The sequence below is a fragment of the Melanotaenia boesemani genome, chromosome 6 (genome assembly GCF_017639745.1).
Source record: "Melanotaenia boesemani isolate fMelBoe1 chromosome 6, fMelBoe1.pri, whole genome shotgun sequence".
Lineage (NCBI taxonomy): Eukaryota > Metazoa > Chordata > Actinopteri > Atheriniformes > Melanotaeniidae > Melanotaenia > Melanotaenia boesemani.
In genome coordinates, this window is record NC_055687.1 from 8,527,308 (window position 1) to 8,549,880 (window position 22,573).

General features: G+C 38.4%; 1 protein-coding gene across 3 annotated transcripts in view; it reads right to left on the reverse strand.

Annotated features, from left to right (window-relative positions):
• Nucleotides 1-22,573, reverse strand: part of vwdel (von Willebrand factor D and EGF domains-like) — a 38,775-nt gene that overhangs the window by 6,147 nt on the left and 10,055 nt on the right. For all 3 annotated transcript variants that reach the window (XR_006010879.1, XR_006010878.1, XM_041989121.1), the window contains exons 4-21: nucleotides 20,675-20,749; nucleotides 18,688-18,917; nucleotides 18,240-18,329; nucleotides 17,932-18,079; nucleotides 16,653-16,867; nucleotides 16,431-16,504; nucleotides 15,442-15,715; nucleotides 15,030-15,226; nucleotides 12,552-13,426; nucleotides 12,083-12,219; nucleotides 10,458-10,622; nucleotides 9,742-9,846; nucleotides 8,560-8,674; nucleotides 6,952-7,208; nucleotides 6,155-6,374; nucleotides 5,432-5,569; nucleotides 2,054-2,266; nucleotides 1,323-1,751 (exon numbers count right to left, since the gene is read on the reverse strand). Coding sequence is in view for 1 of the 3 variants with exons in the window: in XM_041989121.1 (XP_041845055.1) it covers nucleotides 1,323-1,751; nucleotides 2,054-2,266; nucleotides 5,432-5,569; nucleotides 6,155-6,374; nucleotides 6,952-7,208; nucleotides 8,560-8,674; nucleotides 9,742-9,846; nucleotides 10,458-10,622; nucleotides 12,083-12,219; nucleotides 12,552-13,426; nucleotides 15,030-15,226; nucleotides 15,442-15,715; nucleotides 16,431-16,504; nucleotides 16,653-16,867; nucleotides 17,932-18,079; nucleotides 18,240-18,329; nucleotides 18,688-18,917; nucleotides 20,675-20,749 (3,957 nt within the window). In the remaining 2 variants the exon portion in view is untranslated. The remainder of the gene's footprint in view (nucleotides 1-1,322; nucleotides 1,752-2,053; nucleotides 2,267-5,431; nucleotides 5,570-6,154; nucleotides 6,375-6,951; nucleotides 7,209-8,559; nucleotides 8,675-9,741; nucleotides 9,847-10,457; nucleotides 10,623-12,082; nucleotides 12,220-12,551; nucleotides 13,427-15,029; nucleotides 15,227-15,441; nucleotides 15,716-16,430; nucleotides 16,505-16,652; nucleotides 16,868-17,931; nucleotides 18,080-18,239; nucleotides 18,330-18,687; nucleotides 18,918-20,674; nucleotides 20,750-22,573) is intronic.

Consider the following 22,573-nt stretch of genomic DNA (forward strand, 5'->3'; position numbering starts at 1 on the left):
CAGTGTTGAGATTAATTTCAGGTCCAGGAAGGAGAGGAGATGTTTTACTGAGCAGCAGTCTCTGTAGCCACAAGAGACAAATGATGTAGCGAAACTTTTATATCCAGAACAGAAGAAGCGCTTCGACTTCATCTTTTCATCTGTTAAAGGAAGGTTTCACTTCTCCTCTTTTTACCACCTTCTTCTAGAATCTGCAAATACCAAATGCTACACTAAAAACACTAAAAATGAATGATCCCTCCAGCCACATTAAATATGACGTGCGACTTGTTATATGACACAGCTGCAAATAATATTCAATTAATCAACTGGCTGATTGCAAAAGAATTAATGAAGAAAGCAATTTTAAACTAATTTGATAACTAGCTTCAGGGTAAACAGGGAATAAAATGGCTAGTTTATTTTCTGTGGTTTGCTTTTCTTTTCAAAGTCAACGAGAGGCCACTCTGTTTTAATAAAAGCTAAAGAACAGAATCTACATATGTGGCCGAACTCTGGTTAAACCTTTAGAAGACATTTTATTTTAATTTCTTTCCAAAAGTCATAAAGCCAAAAAATCTCTGTTTTTGTAGAAAGTGTTTAAACCAAAACTAGCAACAGAGAAAAAGCAGTTATTTAATCAAGATAAAGTAATGACGCAAAAAGCTAACTAGCTTAGCGATATAAAGTGACATTCACGTGATTAAAATAGAATTAAATTACCATTAAATCCACATTCAATTTCTTATGATTAAATTTATGTTTAGATGTTGTTATTTTGGTTTAAATACTTAATAATATAACATTTAATAATATTTGAGAATAATTAGTTATTAATCAGCCCTAAAGTCCACAATGTGAAACGTGACTTTTTATGGAATGACAGGAATTAGACAAAAAAAATGAATAAATTTATATAAAAATAAGAAAACAAAAGAAGAAACAGACATAAATAAATGGATGGATGTGGAAGTATGGCAAAAAATAATTAAAAAATAAATGAATTTGGAAATTTAAAGAAAAACAAAACAATAAAGCATAAGATATTTTCATTTATTCAAGTTTTATTTTTATTTTAAATATATTGCACATATTTTATGCATTTCTTTATTTTAAAATATTGTAAATTAATATTTTTTCTCCATATTTTCTTAAATCATTCATTTTATCCCTATTTTTTTTCACTGTATTTTTTATCTAAAAAGTTATTGCCATGTCTTTTCATTTTAGCTCTGATCCAATCAGATTAAGATTTCATGACATCTAAAGGTTGTATGGCTTGATGTTTTTTCCAGCTTCACTGTTTGTATTTTTCTCTGACTTTAGGGTAAAAGACTCCCTACCTTTACATATGACTCCATCCCCAGTGTAGCCGTATGGGCAGCGTCCACACCTGAAGGACCCTGTGATGGTGGGCTCACAGGGAACACCAGGAAAGCAGGGATCATCAGCACAGGTCACATGGTGTGCCGGTGACCTCCATCTGACTCCAGCAGAGAGGTCGGGTGTCAGTTCTACCCTGCTGGGCTGACCTCTGTGGACGGTGGGAGCAAACGCTCTGGCTGTAGTCGGATTCTGAAAGTTCGTTCTGTCTAAGAAGGAAACTTTCCTAAAACTGGAAATGGTCGTCTCTGGTCTGGAATTCCTGTCAGGAAGTTGTCTGGATGAGGTGGGAGATGATTCAGAAGAGGAGGAAGAGGTCCTGTCTACGCTGGAATTAAACTTGAGGTTGTGAATGTGACCATCTGCTCCACTGCCGACTCCCCCCTGACCTGTAAGACACTGGAAGTTAGAGGATATGACTTAAAAAACTAACACAAACAGCCCTGATGGTCAATATTAAACTCTTGAGCCACCAAATATATTACAATCTTTTAACATTTGTCGTTAACAACAGAAGTAAGTGAAAACGTTTCATTTAGATCTGACTTTTTCTACAATATTATTAAAAGAGCATCAGAAAAGTGAACATTAGAAGCAAACATCCTCCTCTTCCTTCGCACTTGTTTATTTATTTCTCCTCTTTTTAATTATAACCACTGAACTACTGGTGTCATTAGTTGACATAACTCACCAATTCTCATGCATGTTTGTCCATTTCCATGGAGACCAGGAGGACAAGGTCCACAGACAAAGCCTGCTGAGACATGGATGCTCTCAAAGCACTGAACCCCGGGGTAGCACAGCCCACTGCTGCAGGGTGATGGGGCTGAAGGCTTGGACTTCAGTGGAACCTGTGGTACTATTGCTGGTGAGACCACTGCCTTGCCTGCAGAGCTTTTGTTACCTTGGAAACAAAAGGATAATAAGCACTTTTAACAATGTGATAGGACTTCATTACTTCTGTATTAATATGTGAGATTCTAAGAAACCTCTACACTGAGATCCAACATCAGAAATGATCAAATTAACTAGAATTAAACGAAGCAGAGTGCTGTGACTTTGAAAAATACTCACTTCCTCTAAGGTTGTGTGAAAGTGAATGCTTTTAACAATTAGAAAAAAATAGGACAAAACAGGTACTTGTGTCAAAAACTATGTTTGTTAACATCTAATCATTTTGCCAAATGAATTATTCTATCTACGTTGCCTTAGAATAAACTAATTGTAAATATTACAGCTGAAGGTTTTTCTACATGGACAACACAATAATATAACCATCATACATCAACAGCCACATAACCAACATAAGAAATAGAAGAAAAAACATATTTAAAGGACAATGACGAAGAATCAATGGTAGTATTCAGTGTTGCCAGGTTCTTGGATTATAAGGAACTTTTGTGATTGTTTGTTTTTGTTTTTTCACCACTTTGAGGGCTCTTTGCTGACGCAGAGACCATACAACAATAAGCAGGTTTCCCTTGTAAACAAGAATCAATTCCATAGTCTGGGAGTAGTCCTGGACTCAGACCTGAAGCAGTTATATTAAGACAGTTGTGAAGTCGGCCTTTTATAACTTAAAAGACCAAATCAAAGATTAAAGGACTGAGGTCTCAGCAGGATTTAGAAATGACTACTGAAGCCTGTACTACGAAGCTGGATTTTCTCTTATCGGGGTAACTTCAGGGTTAACTCTGGGTTTTCTGGACTACGACGCTGGTTCACTTCTTACCAAGCTGTATCACCGCAGCTACAGACGCAGAACGGCTAACCTGCTCCAGAGCAGGTTAAGTTCTGATAAAAGATCAGCGAGTGTAAAAGAGCCACCTCCTGACCAATCAGATCTCATGAAAAATGGCCTGCTCATTTTAAGAAAATCGGGTTGACGTTGCTGCACGGATAGTGAGAGGAGCGCTTAAGGAGAGAAAGAGTCTTTAGGGACAGATCCAACCTGTTGGACTTTCCTGACGACATACTGTACCAAAGGTACAGATTTTCAACTAATGGGCTGAGATACATGTCAGCTGTTGCAGCCGTCTGTAGCAAACGTGACCCATCGTAGTCGGGTGCTTACTGTCCTGCAGTGTACATCGCAGATGAATTGTGCTCCTTTCATCCATACAACAGATACAGTAATAAAGCCTTGTCACTGACTGCTCTGAATTATGTTTTTATATTTGTTCTTTGCTTGCTCCCAAGTCCTTTTAGCTCCACTGGGGTTGCTTCTGAAAAGGAGGTTAATAATAGTGATTATTCTTTTTCACACATAAGTACAGAACCACCGAGTTATGAAACGCACAACTATCCGTGCATTCATGGTGGAGGGATTGATATTCCAACATATAACGCGCTCACATGGGAGCAGATCCTTTAAAGAACTGGGAAATATGACGTAAATGAAGCATTCCCAGAAATGTTTGTGCTGTAATACAGTGATCTGAGTGCTGTCAGTTTATTTTGTCCCATTAATTAATATTGGATAATCTGACAAACTTACGCATTAATGGAGTCTGCAGTTTTCTGCCAGCATTCCTTCCTGGCTTTTGCTGCAGCATCAGTGTTGCTTTTAGCCTGAATTATATTTATAAATTATTCATATTTTTGAAGAATAATTGCCTGCTCCTCCATGGTAAAATGCACTGCTCTGCAGGGTTTGTCCATGTTTGCGATTGGTCAGAACCTCCAAACACCACCACTTTTATGTGAACGCGCACTAATCTTAATTGGAAAACCCTGGGTTGAGTTACCGAGTTGATAACCAGCTTCGTGGTACAACTTATCCTGAATGTCTGGGTAAGTCAACCCAGGTAACGGAGAGAAATCCGGGGTATGTTAATGATATGGGAATATCTAATTTGTGTCCTAAAATGACCATCTGTATACTATTGGTGTTATATAACTGCTTGTTTTGTCCCAAGTGACCACCTGTATACTGTTTTTGTTATATTATTCTGCTTGTTTTGGTGCCTGTGTAACTGCCTATCTTTGGAAGGGTGAGAAAAGGGTGTCTTGTAAATATGTTTACAAGACAGGATCTCAGGACTCATCCTCGCCTGTGGGAAAGGACCGGCCATCCTCTCTCTCATGCGATGTTGTGTTTTTCTAAATAAGTATAAAGACGGGGAAATCCCACATGTCGGTAGAGTCTGCTGCGGGTTACGTACGAACGCCCAGCCGGGGTTTTCTAAGCCACTCTACCGGGATTGTTGGCTCTCCAGTCCGTGTCAAAGGTAGGGCAAGCTATGCTATGCTATGCTATGCTATGCTTATAAGGCTGAACCCATTGAGATGTAATGATGAGTGTCATGAGCTGCGGGGAATAAACCTGACACATTTATTCTAGCACTCTGACTTTGTGTGTTTCATCTGCCGACCACCACGAACCTCTAAAATCACACATTACAGTTAATCACACTTCCTAGTACAGGCCTCTGTAATGCTGTCCTCATAGGTCTCCCTAAAAAGTCCTTCAGACAGCTGCAGTTAGTCCAGAACGCTGCTGATCCAGTCCTCACTAAGACCAAGAAAGTGGATCATATAACTCCATTGCTCAGATCTTTACACTGGCTTCCTGTCTGTCAAAGAATTCACTTCAAAATCCTGCTGTTAGTTTACAAAGCACTGAATGGTTTAGGACCAAAGTACATTCAGGGTCTTCTGGCTCGTTATGAACCAACCAGATCCCTCAGGTCATCAGGGTCAGTGGGTTAAAACACTGGATTTGGCCACAAGTGAATCCAACTTTTATAGAGCAGGTTGCTTGCAGATTTATTAATGATTTTTGTGTATTTGACTTTTACATAACACTTAATATATATATATATATTTTTTTTTTACACTGTAGTGTTCCAGCTTTAAGAATGTAAATGCTTATTGGACCACCGAATGCTACCTGTGTGCTCAGAATAACTTGGAGGTTTATTTCCACCAGGCAGCAGTATGTTTGGTGCATTTAAGGTAGTTGCTATATCCAAATATACCACTAGATGTAAGTAGTTACTCCACGCTCTTCCTTTAACATAAAAAGAGGAGAAGTGAAACCGGATTTAGGATTTAACCTGATACTTACGAATGCAGTTTTTCCCATCACCGCTGTATCCATAAGGACACAATCCACAGATAAATGAGCCCAGTGTGTTATCGCAGCTCACTCCGGGGAAGCAAGGCTTAGAGGTGCACTCATCTATGTCTTCTCTACATGTGGGGCCTGACAACACGGGAAACATCACGTGAAGACTTAATGACTTCCTAAACCACCAGAATGCATGAAAACATGAAGACAAACTTATCATGAGGGTAATAAAAGGAAAGTGTCATTACTTTAAAGGTACTTTTTAACAACACATTATATTACAGTCATTTTGTACCATTTTCAACAATAAAACTAAATTCAGATCTTAGACAACAGCAGCTTTCCTCATCCTTCTTATTTATCATGCTCAGGACATTTCAAGTGAGAAAATGTTCATTTGAAAATCAAATCAAAATGCTAATGTGGTTATAATTAATCTCAGAGGTAATGAGCTCAGCAGTATCAAACTGAGATTTTAAAAGAACAATGGAAACTTGCATCAGCTTACAAATGTGATTTTACTGCTGGTGTTCTGTACTAGATACATGCAGAAAATCAGATTTGTTTCTTAGCTCTGAACATGCGGAATGAAATATTAGTAAATTGGCAATAATGATGCAAAAATCTCCAAAATTCCGACCTTTGTCATAAATAAGAATTTCCCCTGATCACTTCCTACTATGTGTACCTGGGTGGTTTAAAGCAACCAGGTGATCCTACCTGTCATTCCAGGTGGGCAGATGCAGGAAAAAGAGTTGGATCCATCAATGCAGAGACCCAGTCTGCAGGGGTTCGGTTTACAGTCATCAATATCCACCTCACATCTCTTTCCTGTAAATCCATCCAGACACGCACAAACGTATTCCCCACTGCCAGCAGGGAGGTTTACATTGGTGACACACGAAGCACCATTAACACACTCGCAGGGCAGCACAGCCACCTGGAGGAAAAAAAACACACTCAGGTCTGTAAAACAATGCTTAAGGAAATCTGGAAACATGCTGCCTCAGTTATACAACAAGCCAGTGTCATTTACAGACACTGTTAACAGGAAATGGTGAAAAAAGATTGGATTTTTAATTTTCATTCTATGATATCTGTGGAGATGTGTCTGCATTTAGTTGTTTCTGAGCTTTGAATTGTTATGTGCTGCATTTGATAATATGGAATCAAAATATGTATGATCATCCCCCTCTAGTGGGTAAAAAGAGTAAGTAAAAGAGATTTCAAAAACTGACTAATCTGATCTGACTGATCTTGTTTGCTCTATCCTGCAACATAAATAACCAAGTTGCTGTTTAACAAGACTTAACCTTTACTGATGCTGAGAAGGTGATTGATGGTTTATCCTTTAACCAGGTGTACAAAGGTTGCAGACTAATTGTTTTAGAGTGTACCAACACTCTGCAGACCTGCATTCAGTTTCATACTCTGAAAAGCATTAAAACAACAGAAACTTTTCATCAGAATATAAAAGCTACTGTTATCTTTTTCTCACTGCACAAACTGGGTCTTACTTCCACAGAAGCTCTGGTCTCAGCATTGCAGTCATCAGTCACAGTAAACTGGAAAATGTGTGTATTTGTGGACTGAACAGTGGCTTTCCACATTAGCAGGCCAGCCGGAGACAGCGATGCACCCTCAGGACCTGAAGCCAGGGTGAAAATAACCACTGAGCCCTCAGGGTCCTGAGCTTGTAGCTGGTAGATGAAATTCTCCTCATGGAAGGAGCGCAGGCTAAATGGTGGCGGCTGGAACAACGGAGGCTCGTTCTCTGGTGGTAAATAAAAAAGAAAGGAGACTAAATGTCAGCTGAGTGAGAAATGAGTGAAAAGGTGGTCTAGAAAAGATAGCAGACTGGTTTTTTAATGTTGTTTTAGGGATTATAAGGGGATTTTCTGCTCATCAATAATAGCATTTCATAAATAGAGTTATTAGCTTTAGCTTATAGCAGATTCAGTCTGAATGTACTCTTATGGAAATCATAAAGAAATGACCAGTTATGATGAGTAATGGAAGCATAAATTATTACAAAGATAAATTTGTTTAAAACTTTATGAAAAATTAATCTGGACTTTTTTGTATGTTATAATTAAATAATTTTCATAATTGTTGGTAAAGTGTGTAAGAATTACTGACATCTCGTGGTCAAGATGGGCATAGAGATAATTTCAAATAGCAAGTACAGCTGTGAATGGATGGTGGCCGTCAGTGGCCAAAATTCCTCCAGACATACACATGTTTTTATCTGCAAGTGGATCCAGTGGCCTCAGGTGCAGCGATGACTGCACTACAGGTAACTACTTCAGAATTGTGTTCATGTGTCTTCTTCTATGTGCCTTTTAAGGCATTACTAATCCAAACGGAGCTGTAGCACCTATCACGCAAAGCTGGTGCCCCAGTTTTAAACTCAAAGGGTTCTCACTTTACACAGTTTGTTCATTAAGAGACACTGTAGTAAAAATGCTGGCACAAATATGTCAATGCAGGGTTACAGGGGCCTATCTAGCAATTAGCAGGCAAGAAGCAGGGTACACCCTGGACAGGTCGCCAGTCCATCGCAGTGCTAACACAGAGAGACAAACAACCACACACTCCCAATCACTGCAGAGACGCCAATTAACCTAATGTCTTTGGACATTAAAAAGAAGCTGGGGTGTATGGGTTCCATACACAGGAAGAACATACAAGGTCCACACAGAAAGGCCTGATTCAGCCTTTTTGCTGTGAGTTAACAATGCCACCCACCACACCACCGTGCAGATGTTAAATACGTAAGTTATTTTAACAAAGTGACTAGATACTGGTAGAAACACAGTTTTAATGATATATTACATTTTTCTGTCATTGACCTTTGATCTTGTTACACGGTGCAGTTTTAAAATGTTTTTCAGTGATACCAAATGTTATGTGAGTTTGTCCCATCAACATTACCCATTCACCCCCGTCAGGCTCTTTGTAAGCATGTCATCAGAAAAGAGCAGAGCACTGTTTGACCTAGTCTGAACTCAGGAAGTAAAGCCGGTCAGAAAGTTTAACGATGAAGTTAAACTGTCTCCATATCAGCGTCAAGAGGGAAAAACTCCCCCGAGTGACTACCGGCCTGAGTAAATCTGTGTACGTACTCTCTGCTATGGACCATGTGTGTTTGGACAAGTCTGGACGACAGATGAGGCAAGGACTGCTGGGACTGGACTCCCCCTCAGCGAAACATACACCCTCAATGTTGCAGGTTTTGTCCTGGGAAACAAAGACAGTTGATGAACAAACATCTGTTCAGTGTTTATGAAGAATAGGAAATTTGGCATAATATTTCCATTTCAATGTTTTCCAACAGTTTTGTTATTCCTGCCAAATAACATAACATGAAATTCTGTCAAACAAATTCTTAGCTCTCCTGCTGTGCATGATTGATTTCCACTTTCCTCTGACTGCTCTTTTTCACCTAACTGTGGGTCATGAGCAAAAACAGCTGCTGGCAAAGGCAAATGTCTGAGGCTCTAAGTCACTGTATAACTGCACAACAGCCAAAGGAAATAAACAAACATTACAGGTGTAGAGTCCAATGAAAAGTCTGTGTCCAGGTAAATGGTCTGATGATGGGAGTACATGCTGTCTGAAATACAGAAAAACCTGCCATTTATTTTTATCCCCACTAGATAGGTACCTGAAACGATTACCTAGTTATCTAGAACACCAATAATTAGTATTAAACTGTAAATGTGTGTTAAGTAGATGAATCAGCTGTGTGATCTTAGAACAGGTACAACCGACGAAACATATGGAATGTATGGTTTTCAAAGCAAACATTAAGAAATTTTAACAAAAATATTTCAGAGGAAATCATTTATAAAACTAACCAATGATTAGGAAGAAATGATAAACTCACCATGTGATTTGCAGTAACAGGAGAGCTAACAGAGTTTAACAAACTGTTGCACCTGACAGGCAAGTAAAGTTTATTTATAGAGCACATTTCACAGGTGCTTTATCAATAAATAAAAGACAGGCAACTACAATAATGTTAGAAATCTTTTTTGTTTCAGGTATGTTTTAAAAAGTGGGAAAGTTCAGCTGCTAATTTAAAGTTTTGTGTGATTTGTTTTTACCAAATAAAAAAGTTGAATGAACATCTAAGAGTGGTGATTCCTTCATTTTTGCCATGAGTTGTATCAGAAGTCTTATTTTATCCTGGTATTTCAACGGCTTCATCTAATCTTCAGTAAAGGATGACATCTTTACACCCTCACGCAGACTTATGTAAGTATTTAAGTCTAAGTTAAAGGATAAATGATAAAATGTCTCACCCTCAGGGTGCAGGTGACTTCTGTGTTGAGGCTGCAGGTCTGACAGGCTCCATCATACAGAGTCAGTATCTTGGCGTTACTGTAGCTGTAACCATCATTTGAAACCTGCCATCAGCAGAAGCTTGATTACTGTGGATCACTGGGAAAAAGCATTAAACAAATAAACTAAACTGCCGAACTGTAATCACACACATACAGGGTTATTTACTCAAACAATATACAGTCTGAGAAAAATCTCTGTTGTAATTTCACACTGAGGTAGGTACTGTCATTCTCGCATGGTTTTCCTCAGTGACACGTCCTCTCATGTGTACAAAATCTAACGACTGTGAAAGAATATTCCCAGGCTTTCTTTTGTTTCATGCTCTTGGCAGGCATGTAATCCAACTAATCTGTTTTACACCACTGAGTCTATTTTTCTCCTCGAGCCAAGCTGAAACAGAAGAAAACCTCCAGCCGATTCTCTTCTTTGCACGGCAAATAAAAACTAGCCAAGCCTCACAACTGTCTGCTTCCAATTACCACAGCGCAGATTTACTGTGGGAGCTTTCTAAAATTATTATTCATAATGGAAAAGAAGAAAAGATTTATAAAAGAAAGAAAAACTGAGACAGAGAGACCTGGCTGGAGGGAACTAATGTTAATCAGGTAGGAAGGACTCCACAGATTTCTTCACACTGGATTCACCAGCATGCTTGGCTGGAAACATGACTAACTTTGATCTGCCAGCGGGTCAGTGCTCCGTTTGCCACCATTTCCAGGTCCAAATCTGCAGGAACCCTGCTGTCCTCCAGGGGGAGCTGGCACTCCAGAGATGTCACATCCAGAAAGGTAGCTGAGAAGAACCAAGGGGTGTCCAGGACCCATTCACCATCTTCAAACTCGATAAGAAAGACAAAACCAGCAGATGAAAAGGAGGCAGGAATGCACACAGACGAAGAAAAAGAGATTAAAATACAGATGGTCTTATTGTCATCAGTCTACCTTCATAAACACCTGCTGACATTGTATAATGTAATGAGGAAGTGGTGAGTTACCTTCAACTCTCATGCCGTTATCCACAAGTCATTTTCATTCATCAAACAGAATGAAAACTCAAAGTAAAAGATAAACGACAGATGAACGTGTACTGTTTTTCTTATTGTAGGAACTTTGCTTGACATCTTTCAGCTCATAACTGTGATCCTCTACCCTTTTGCAGCACCGTTTGGGTTCATTGCCGCTACACATCAGCTTTGTATCTGTCTGATTTCAGCTCCTCTCAGCCAGTTTTACGCCCCTGCCCTGACACCAAACTGCATACATATACAATGTAAGCAACTAGCTTGCAAACACACACATTTACCAAATATTTCTGATTTGTAAACACCTATTTCACCATAAAAATGGAATCTTGTTGTGTGTAACCCAGAGACACCAACATGACCGGTTCAAAAGGATGGATGAGTCTTGGCTGTTGCTTGGTTTTAAACACTTGAGGCTTGGGATTTCTCTTACTGCACTTTTCCTGGATGTAATATTATGGGTTAGGGTTGTGCTGGTGGCCATTTTGAAAAATATTAAATACTTAAATAGTTGCTAAGCTTCTAACAAACATTCAACTGACATATCATGTGTTATGGCTTTAAACAGTTTACAAACGAATGGGTGACATCACAGAGGCTACATCCACTTCTTATATGCTGTCTATGTACAAACAGTCTAAATGCATAAGTTTAATTATGTAAAGAAACCCTAATCCTGTGAGTGCTTTAAGTTTGTTTTTATACTCATAGTTTTTTATTTTGTTTGTTTTTATTGCGACTATGTTTTAAAATGTGATTGGTTCTTGTTTTTGGGTAATGCTGGTGCTTTTCTTAGCCAGAATTCCCTGCAAAAGAAGTCTGTGATCTCAATCGGGACTTTTCTGGTTGAAGATCAGCTAAAAAAAAAGAAATAATAAATGTGTTCATTTCTTAAGCAACAGAGAAAAAAACAGCTTTGAGTGCAGCACCAAACTCCAAAGGTTTAAAGTCGATACTCCTGTACTCCTTGACCTGTTTGTTCTTCACACTTTTGCATTTTGTGTTTGTGTGTCTGACATTTACCAAACAGTTCATCAACTGGCTCAGAAAATCCATGAGTTTAAAACCCGACTTGATGTCCAGGATCTCAGTTTGCATTTTAGCATTTATTTTACACGTACTTTTGCCACTTAGGCACTAAAAAACAGTTTTCTGATCATATGTTTGTGGTTTGGTTAAAAAAAATCTCAATAAAAAGCTAAATAAAAAAGTGTGCACAATTTTAAGGTTATGCTGGTAAAGAGGATGCATACATAAAGAAACAGGAAACAAAGTACCTTTTCTTTTACAAACTCACACTTGAGCTCATGGGAGTCCTTGAAGCCCTGACCATGGACCTGGATGGTGGAGCAGTCTTCCTGGCGGACGTCACACAGACCTTCCTTCTCCAACCTGGTGATCTCCGGGATCTGGTCTTTACAAGAGCAAAAAAAAAAGTAAAGACAAGCATGGGGGGTGAGATCTGGAAATTCAGTCTAAATCAAAAACCAGATGTCCCACAATCATAAGTATGTCATCACAGAGCTCCTTTAGACAGATCTCCCAGTATCTGTTAATAGTATTATGAGTGGACTAAGCATATGTAGATATTTTAGAGTGTTATTGTACTGGAGTTATAGGAAATTATAATCCTTTTATGAGCATTTAGAACTGCAGCTTCCTGTTTTTTTGGCTATGCAGGAATTACCTAAGAAGTTTCTTTATGGTTAGTTTTGTGTCTGTGTGGGTAGGTGTTAACTGCTTTACCAGACAGCACGCTGCAGTCATACGAGCCAAATCCTGGGAAGCAGACGCAACCCCAGTCTGAACACTGGCCGTTCCCATTACACAGATTTGGACATTTGAGGATGTCAAGAACATCCTGGTGCTTCCCCTCTCTCGTCCCCTCCTCCAACAGCCTCCTCTCACACTCGTTCTCCAGCAGCGGTACCGTTGCATTCAGCCATGACTGCTCATCCTTCAGCTGCAGGTCAGTAACACACATATTCACCGCAAGGTGGACCGTTACCTCTTCTAGCAGGGTCCTACAACCCATGGCGATGCTTGAGTTTGCTACAGCTTGCCGGCACTGAGCCTGGGCCTGCTGCTGAGTTAGACCAGAAGGTGTAGGCCACATCAGGGACACATCTAGCTGTACTGCTGGTTCATGGTCCTCTGGGAAAAAGTAGGAGAATCTGTCCAGATCGGACTGGCTTAGACTTTGGTGTGAGGATTTAGGAATGTTACGATGGGTTTGCCGCCGGCCTCTATGCTGATGACGATCGGTTGGGGATTTGTCTCTTAAAGTTCTCAAAGAAGACCCTCTTTCTCGTCTCTGTGTGTGACTATCTTTATATTGAGTCTTTTGGGTAGAGCGACTGTGGGTAAAACGCTGTCTTTCATTACCTTTCAGTGGCTCCACTGAACTGATATACTCAGCTGTAACATCCAGAGTGGGAATGACACTGGGAAAATGGACGTTTCCATGATCAGAGCAGGTGGAGCCGGAGGAGGTGGTGTGTTGAGATCGGGTTCTGGGAGATGAGATGTGGGGGTCTCCCTGACAGTTACAGTACTTGGGGGTTTTGAGCATTTTCAGATGTGAAGGAACAGTGTCAAACAAACTGCTGCCTGAAGGGAGTCTGTAAACAACGAATAAACAATTAGTTCATTTCCATGCATTAATCCCTGCTTACACTTCAAATGAAATCCCTCATTTAAATAAATCTCATGTGACATTCAATGACCATTAACTGATATTTAAAACCTCTTTTTAATATAGTTGACACTGTGAAATTTGTAAATATTAATTATAAGCAATCATTTGCTAATCTCATAAACCAACATTTTATCCGCAATACAATGTAGAACACGTACACAAACGCTGAAACTGACACGTTTTAGTATTTCCTGAAAAACACATCAGCTTATCTTCAATTTGATGGCAGCAACACATCTCAAAAAAAAAAAAAAAAAAAAAAAACATTCATTGGCAAAAGGGCCATTTTTAACTGAATCCTGTTCACATTTGGCTTCTATATTTGTGAGTCATGTTCATAAATATACAACCTACTTTATGTATACAGCACATTACAAAGAAAAACCCATGGTTACCAATGCTGTGTAGAAAAAAAGAGTCACTACACACACAGGCAGAGACATTAAACATCAAAAGACATTAAAAGACCTGAAAAAGAAAAATACAGTGAAAAGTTGTCATATAACTAAAGAAGAAAGAAAATTAAAATACACTAAAAGAAATTAGAACACTACTTTACAAGACAGAGACCACACAAAGCCAAGGAATAATAATGTGTTTTAAGACGTGATTTAAAGGTTTCCAGAGTGGGGGCCAGTTTAATTTGGGTGGGGAGCTTATTCCACACTTTGGGTGCCTGTACTGTAAAAGCTCGAAATAATCATTTGTGGATGAGATGTCCGTGACATACTCATGCCTTATTTTTACCAAAGAGGTGTCTGAGTGCCTGAAGATCACAGACATCTAATTATTGATTGTTGTCTGTTCCTCTTATGAACAGAGATGCCATTAAATAATGATTTAATATTAAAAGTCTTTCTAATTCTGCATTAAGGAACATTTTTCTGGAGTTTAAAGTACATAGATGAACCTCTCATCTTTATTTCTCAGAGACTCTGCCTCTGTGAGATGCTCTTTTTACTTACCTGTTATAATCATTCTTATAATTAGTTTGTTAAAAAAATCCACTGTGCTCAGATTAGCATCTATTCTCTCTCAGCAGGTCACAGACAAACATTCAACAGTACGTATATAATAACAAGGTAAAAACATAAAAAGTAAAGTACAAACCGGTTGTAGTACATATTTTATAAAGTGCATGATTTAAAGTGTAAGAGTGCATATTTCAAGTACCTAAGGTTGGAGTGTAGTTAGAAGGATTCAAGACGAAATACAACCATTATAATTTAATCAAAACAAAGTCACTTACACTTCAATCACACAAGATAAGTATACAAATAGAGAGAGTGCAGCAGTGTTTTTTACAGCATGTTCCTCCAGCAATTTTTTGGTACCACTGGGTTTTTTTTTATTCTGTTGCCCCTGTCCAAACATTTTTGTAACTGGGGTTGTAGACTTTCACACTCAGGAAACAGGAAAAAGTGACAAAAGGTTACATGTTACTGAAAATGGTCTTATGTCTGTAATCAGTGCACCGAACCCAAAAGTTTGCCAACAGACAGCAATTTTACTATAAAATCACTGACCTCCATTCAGAGATAAAAGCCTGCAGATCCTCCAGTTTGGCACCGCCTGCTGAGTGGAAGTCGTTGCTTGGCTGTCCGTCGTAGGTCCCGCACAGACCCTCGGTGTGATTCCGGTCTGAACTCGGGGCCCTCAGGGTTAGACTCATTCCCCAGTCAGACACGTCGGCACGAACAAACGCTCCAGAGGAAAAAGTCATCTGCAAACAGTCACAAATACACAGCATGCAAAAAAAAAAAAATGTATGAAACTCTCAAAAGAGGAGGAGGTGAAATATTTTATGTTAGTTTGCATATTTTATCATTGATGTGAACTAGTTTTCAGAGCCTTTTGAAAACAGATAATCAGCTAGTTTAAATTAACATGGTTCAGGAAGCAGTTAACAGATTTTTTATGTGACCAATCCCCACTCACAGTGACTTTGCGTCCTTGGTAGGACTCAGTGATCCGAACGCCGGTGTTGTTCAAGTCTCTGCTCTTAACAGACAGGTGAGGCTTGGTTTCACCCATTTCCCCATTGCACATGTCGAAAGCAATAACGTCACCGCCATCCCTCACCACGAACCCACACACGCAGGACGCAGAGTGCACCAAGCTGCCACACTCCCACTGACGAACGTGGACCTCAAACGGCCAGAAACTGCTCTGATAGAGAACAAAGGTGCCTATTTGGTAGTTCTCGAAGTACCTGAGTAATCAAATAAAACATATACTTTCATTAGTTTCCATCTACTTCCTGCTGTAGACATTCATCCGTTCGTTCATTCATTTTCTCTACTGGGTAGTACTACGACTATTCTGGAAGTCTGTAAAAACATATTTTCTTAGTGTGGCCCTAAAACCAAATGATAAAATGGAAAACATCACTGCTGAAAAAATATGTTATAGAAAAGATATAATAAATAATAAATAGATAAAAGCATGCTAATCAATAAAGAATTTAATGAATTATCTTAAACATATTTATCTATTCATGTATTCATTTTAAATCTCTTCATTTATTTCTGAATTTTCTTGTGTATTTTTACATGTATAGGCTTATTATATTTATTTTTACATTTATTTATTTTGTATTTCCTTCCTGAACGGTAATAAAATGGATTTCCAGCCGAATTCTAAAGTATGAACGGTGGTCAACAAAACTAAGTTAATAAAAAGATTAAAAATGAATTCTTAATGGTTTGCATATATGGATATATAAATCTAAAATTAATAAATGCAGAACAATATTTTAAAATATGGTACATAATTTTACTTAAAAGGATTTATTAATTCATCTCCACATTGAATATTAATTAATGATATTCAATGATTTTTTTATTTTATTTTTATCTATCATTTTTATTTAATTTCTTTGAAATTTTAAGTCCTCCAGTAATTAATTCGAGACGAAACCAAAGTACCTGCCATCAAAAGTGGCCACATGGGGATCAGTGAAGTAGTAACAATAGGCTGGGGGAACATCCTTCACCATTATCTGAAAATGAGAAAGCAATGTCATTCCTTCATAAACAGCTGAGGAGAAACACTACCAGTCCAAGGTTTGGACACATTTTCCCATTAAATCTACTGGGAATAGAAGAAATGAAAAAATATCACAAATGATGAAAGTCTGACATGTTGACCTGTATGGACTCTGGGGAATGTCCATTCCAGAGAAAATTTTTTGTGACGATGGGTTTGACAGAGATTTGTGTTGCTCTTTCACCATCTTTGACAAAGTCTGTGATGGGGCTGAAATGCATCCGAGCCTGGCTACAAACTCCATTCCTGCAGAGGTCCTGAGGAAGATCCACCTCGCAGGAGGACAGAGACAGGTCTGCAGCCAGCACACCCTTATCTGCAACACAGGGATCCAAGGACACATTTACAGCACCACCGAATAATTACACCGAATATTTATTATTTTTTTAAATAAAGGTTTCAAAATGAAAGCTGAATGAAGCTCTTTATTGATTACACATACAGTTGGATACAGTTGAATTTTTGACTACTTTTATTCTAAAGAACAAATTTCAGGATTTTCTTTGTCTTGAAAAGATAAATTTGTAGCCGTTGGCACCATCAGGAGAAAAGTGTCTCTTAATGTTGGACCTTTTTAGCATTATTTAATCTCCAGTGTCCGTCACGGCTACATTGTTAGAGTCACGCCTTCAAAATGTCGAGAATGAAATCGTTTCACATGAACAATTTTAACGTTTCTAAACTGAACCTGCAGCACAGCAGCGGTAGGCTACTCTGCTGTCAGACATCTGCTGTGCACGTGAACGCAGCATGCAGCCCCTCAGTTCGACCACTGGACCGCTGGCTTACTGTATCAAACATTCTCCATAAGTGTTGATGCCCACTCTGGTAATAACACTTTTTTTTCTTTTACTGGAGTGAAATGAAATATCACCATAGCCTGTTTTTGCCATTTTTTTTGTTTTTTTGTTTCCTAAAAATAGGTATGCTAGGGGCTGGATTAATGTGGTCATAGGCCAAATTTATTGCTTTTCAGCCTTCTTAAGGAAACCAAGTGTCCCACTAAAACTGCATAATTTAAGTCCAAAACCACACAAACCAGAACTAAAGTTAATTTATAAAGCTTAAGGAAGCTCACAGTGCACCAAATCTCAAAATGTTTTTTTCTTTGGAGGAATATCTAGAAGATCTCTGACTCTGAACTCCAGGAACTCCAGGAAACAGACAGTAAGTAATGTGTAATTTTCTTCACTGGTAAAGACACAATCACCCCAATAAATCTTTACATTGCAAATCATTGTTGCCGGCAATATTAATGTTCATAATTTCATAAACTGATTATCCTTCCTCCTCTCCTGTTGGTGGTTACAGTGATTTGGTGTCCCATCTTGAGATTCAAAGTAGAACTGCATATTTCGTCATCTTGCTTTGAGTCCTCACCTTGGCTGTTTGTGCTGAGCTGCAGGGACAAAGCGCAGTTCTCTGTAGAGGAAAAAGACCCATCTGGACATGGGACAGGAACTGTGCTCTCAACCACCAGCTCATACAGTCTTCCATCCTCAGATACAGAGCTCATTTCTGGTTTTAACTGCAAAAATCATTGTTAAAAAGAAAAGTCACTGAAGGAGACACATTTTACTGAAGGAAAGCTCAGCAGGAGAAGCCAGTAATATGTACCTGAAATGGATGCCAACAACACAATTTTAAAAAATCTTAAGTGTAGAAAATGTCTGGTAACTGATACATACTCTTATCCCAGCAAAAAACTCCTGACTTCCTATTAAGGTACTCCGAATGTCAGGAGATTCCAAGAAGAAACTGGAGCAGGAGCAGTAAATCTGAGAAAAAAAGACATATAAACAAACTTTAGCTCTATTATTTTTACTGAGTCATGAAGTCATTAAATGAGAAATATCCTAATCACACCAGAACATCTTGTATGAAGTGGCTTTACTTTACTGTACGTCTCATGCCAAGTTGGGCAAACAGGGGAAAGTTTTTACCGAGGGTGTGACTTATGGTGTGGCCGAAGACGTCAGTATCGTCTGTGATATGATTATCGAGATATTTTAGAAGAATATTATGACATCATTTTTTGGCAATATCGCCCACCCCTACTAGCTAATACTTTTTAAGTCCTGTTAGGAAATGTTTTTATTAAACAACCTGGACTAAATAAAAGTTACATGAACCCACCTTGTCCCCCAAACGGAGGTTGAAGCCGTCCAGCTCAATAAAGGCGGAGGTGTGGAAGGTGGTCTCCTGTTTGAGCTCCTCTTTCCTGCCTTCAGGTGAAAGACGAGACCAAGCCACTACGTAGCCCAGGGAGCTGTTGGAGCTGCTCTCAAAGCTGCACTTCAGGTAGACGGTGTTACCGATCACTTCTGAGACAATCACTGGCTCAGACAGAGTCGGGGGATGATGAGCTGACGGGGCAAAAACAGAAAGATTAGATTGATTAGTGAATGATTTGATTAAAGCAGCACTTGTGAGCTTTGGCAGATTTTTCACATGTTGTCGTCCTCTAAGGAAGGCTTATTTGGCATCTATCTTGCGTCCTGTTTCTTCTCTGAGCTCTCTCCAGTCAGTAAAAGTTAGTATAATATGGTCTCTTCTTGCATTTCCTGGCTGAATCAGCCATGGTGGGAGTTCAGTACAGCCAGCGTGATGTTCAGTAGCTGTCACATGATGCTCTGGACTGGAAAAAAGAGTTCTGAAACGTGGTTTCTCAGTCTTAGGACGTTGCAGGAAAACAAGGGCACCAGGAATGTATAATGAATGACAGTACGCCTAAAAAGGACAATAATTTGAGTTGGGGAAAAAATGTAAGGGTTATTGTAAAATATGGGTTTGGAATTAAACACATAACATTCAGCATTTATCCAGGCTGCAGACTGAAGAACATGAGAAGGGCACAAGTGTTTTTGAATGAGGAAACTGCTATTAAACAAAAAGCAACCATATGCATTCAACTGGAGATATGAGAGGAATAACTCTCTTTTTTTGTATACTTATCCTGAGTGATTGAATAGTGACTGTTTTATAGAATTATATTGTACCATAATTATAACTTTATTATAACCCTAACTGAATTTTAGTGGTTGTTTTTTTTATCTTGAATTCTTATAACTACACTCCAACCTTATGTAGTTTAAATATGCACTTTTTACAGTATGTACTACAGCCCGTTTGCACTTTACTTTTTATGTTTGTACCTTGTTATTATGTGTAAAATAAGAAGGTACTGTTGAATGTTTGTCTGTGACCTGCCAAAGGACAATAGATGCAAATTAGCAGCAAACACTAACTTTGAACACATTTCATTGATGTACAATATGTCCCTTTTTAAATAAATAACATTGTAAAAAGAAAGCCATTAACACATTCCTTTCATATGTTGTTTATGTTTTTTTTGCAAAAACTAAGGGACTAAATTCAGTGTGTTTTGTAAAAACCTGCACTTCATTTGAAGTAACTTTGAGATTAGATCAATTAGATCAATCTTTGAAAAGTTATACTTTTTACTAGAGAATATTTTGTGTTATTTTCCATCTCAGCAGCCATGGACAGACACTGTGCATATATATAAGTAAAAGACTTGTCCAGACAGAATTGTCTGTGGATTGAGGGTTTTTTTCTCCAACAAATTCACTGGTGTCTGTTCAGAGTTTTTTTTTTTGTATGATCTGAATGCTTACAGAACGTTAGCCAGTTTCAACATTCAAAGGAGCATATTTACATAAAAAATATAACTTATATTGTAATGAGTAAAATGTTCTAATCTGAAAAATTAATAAGACAAAGCATAAACTCCATAAACATTTCAGAGGTTATGCAGTGGAAAGGCAGGCAGGGGAACATGAATTTACTTATTTATATATACAATCCTAACCACACAATATTCAGAGAGGCCAATTCTAGGAATAATAAAGAGAAAAGTCAGCTTTGGAATTAGATGGGGTGGCATGCTATTGGCACAATTCACCAGTGTGGTCAAGGGGCATCGCTGTGGAGATGAGGCCCAGTGGATAACAGGACACATGCTCATCTCATTAAGAGGAGCAGTGAAAGAGGTTGTGGTGCATTCCTGAGCACGTGGCAACTCCTCGACCTGATTGTTTGGGTGTTTGACCAAACATGAGACGACAAGCGTAGGCCGTAAACACAGCAGCCGGATCCTTACGTTTACATTTTCCACTGATGTCCATCTCCTCAGGACCGCAGATGAGTGAGCTTCTGGGTAAAGTTTCTGGCATCTCTGCAAGAGATTAAAACACAACAGTTCAATTATAACCCAGTTAGTTATGTATCAGTGGTTTGTTTTCATTTAGGATACATGTTTTTCAGAATTTTTTAGTTGTTTTGTCAGGATCAACAAATCTTAGGATGTTGTATTATAAAAAAAATTTTAAAAATTAAGTTTTTTAAAGCATCTTTTTTAACCTCTTCAATTGTACATACCAATACATCTTTACACAAAGCTGACAAGAACTGTCACAAAGACATTAAGGCAAATACTGACCACACTGACATTGGTTAAATTCAATAAACAAGAAAACTATCAGTTCAGTTCAGGGAAGAATCCCATAAATCCCACTCTGTCTGAATCTAACAAAATAATAATCAACTTGAGAACTAATAAGCAAAATAAAATCTTGAATAAAAGCAGTCTTGTCCCCTTAATACTTGACTTTTTAAAAGAAGCTGATTTCAGATGAAATATCTGACTGTCTCATTCAACACTTCAATTAGACTTCTAAAGGAAAAGCTTAAATAAATTGGGTCTGTGTACTTTCAAGAAGTTCATTTTTTCTTTGAAACAAAAACAAGAAAAAAGAAATGGAGAAACCACTTGTATTTTCTATATTAATTTCCTAAGCCAAAATGTCAAATTAGATGACAAAGCGTTGTACATTGATACGTTACATTGTACAGCCTTTCAGCATCAGATCAGAAAGTCTGAATCTAAATTCATTGAGACGTCGATACAGGGTTTGAAGTATTAAGAGCAGCTGTGTCAGACAGCATTGAAGGGTAGTCAAATTTATATTGATTTAAAAATATGAACAATTAACCTTTATTTTTATCAGCTGTACTTTTAGTGATTGCCATCTTTTAATCATAACTAGCATTGCCTCAAGGAAAACAAAAGACAGTTGTACATGAAAGAGCAGGCTATGAGTCCAGCATCAGTTACCATGGTAATCAGTAGGTTCAGAGACAACTTGGTGACTGGGCTCAATTCTGGCTTTCAGCTTGTTGTTGCAGAAAAATCACATAATGTAATATTGGTTTAGTTAAAGTGTAGATTCAACTGACGTTAAACAGCAGCCAGCGCCCACAGGTGGAGTAAATTACCAACCATCCATCCATCAATCAAGCTGGAACAAAAATATTTGTCTAACACAGGGGTCTGCAACCTTTCCAATCCAAAGAGCCAGTTTTCCCTCAGCCCAGCTAAATAAAACGTGTTTCCTCTACTAAAGGAAATGTGTTGTTTTTTTTAACGACCACATTTTTATTTTTATTTATTTGTTTTAAAATAAAGAAAACATAAAACCTTCGCAAAAAGATTATAAACAGACTTTCTTCTATAGGATGTAGTTATCTGTGGAAAATTATGTAAAAAAAAAACAAAAACAAACAGCAGATAGTTTCCTAGGGAAGCCGAGAGAGGCCGTTATCTAGAGGGTTTGTTTTCTCGATAATGAAGATAACAGCTAAGCTCCTCCTGCAAACACTGGAAACCCTGAAGAGCTCCTGAATCCGCGCTTGGTCTGTGATTCTCCGAGTATACCACACACCCAATACAATCCAATATAATTTATTAATGTACATACTTAGTATTTTTTATTTTTTTATAATTCTTATATAGTACCAGGAAGAAGGTTTCTGGGGGGAACCTGTGTGGAGTTTGTATGTTCTCCACGTGTTTGAACGGGTTCTCTCCCGGCTTCCTCCCACAGTCCAAAGGCATGCATGTTAGGCTGATTTGATTTGATTTGAATTCTCGGTAGGAGTGACTGTGTGTTTGATTGAATGTTTGCCTGTCTGTGTTAGTTCTGTGATGGGCTAGGAACAG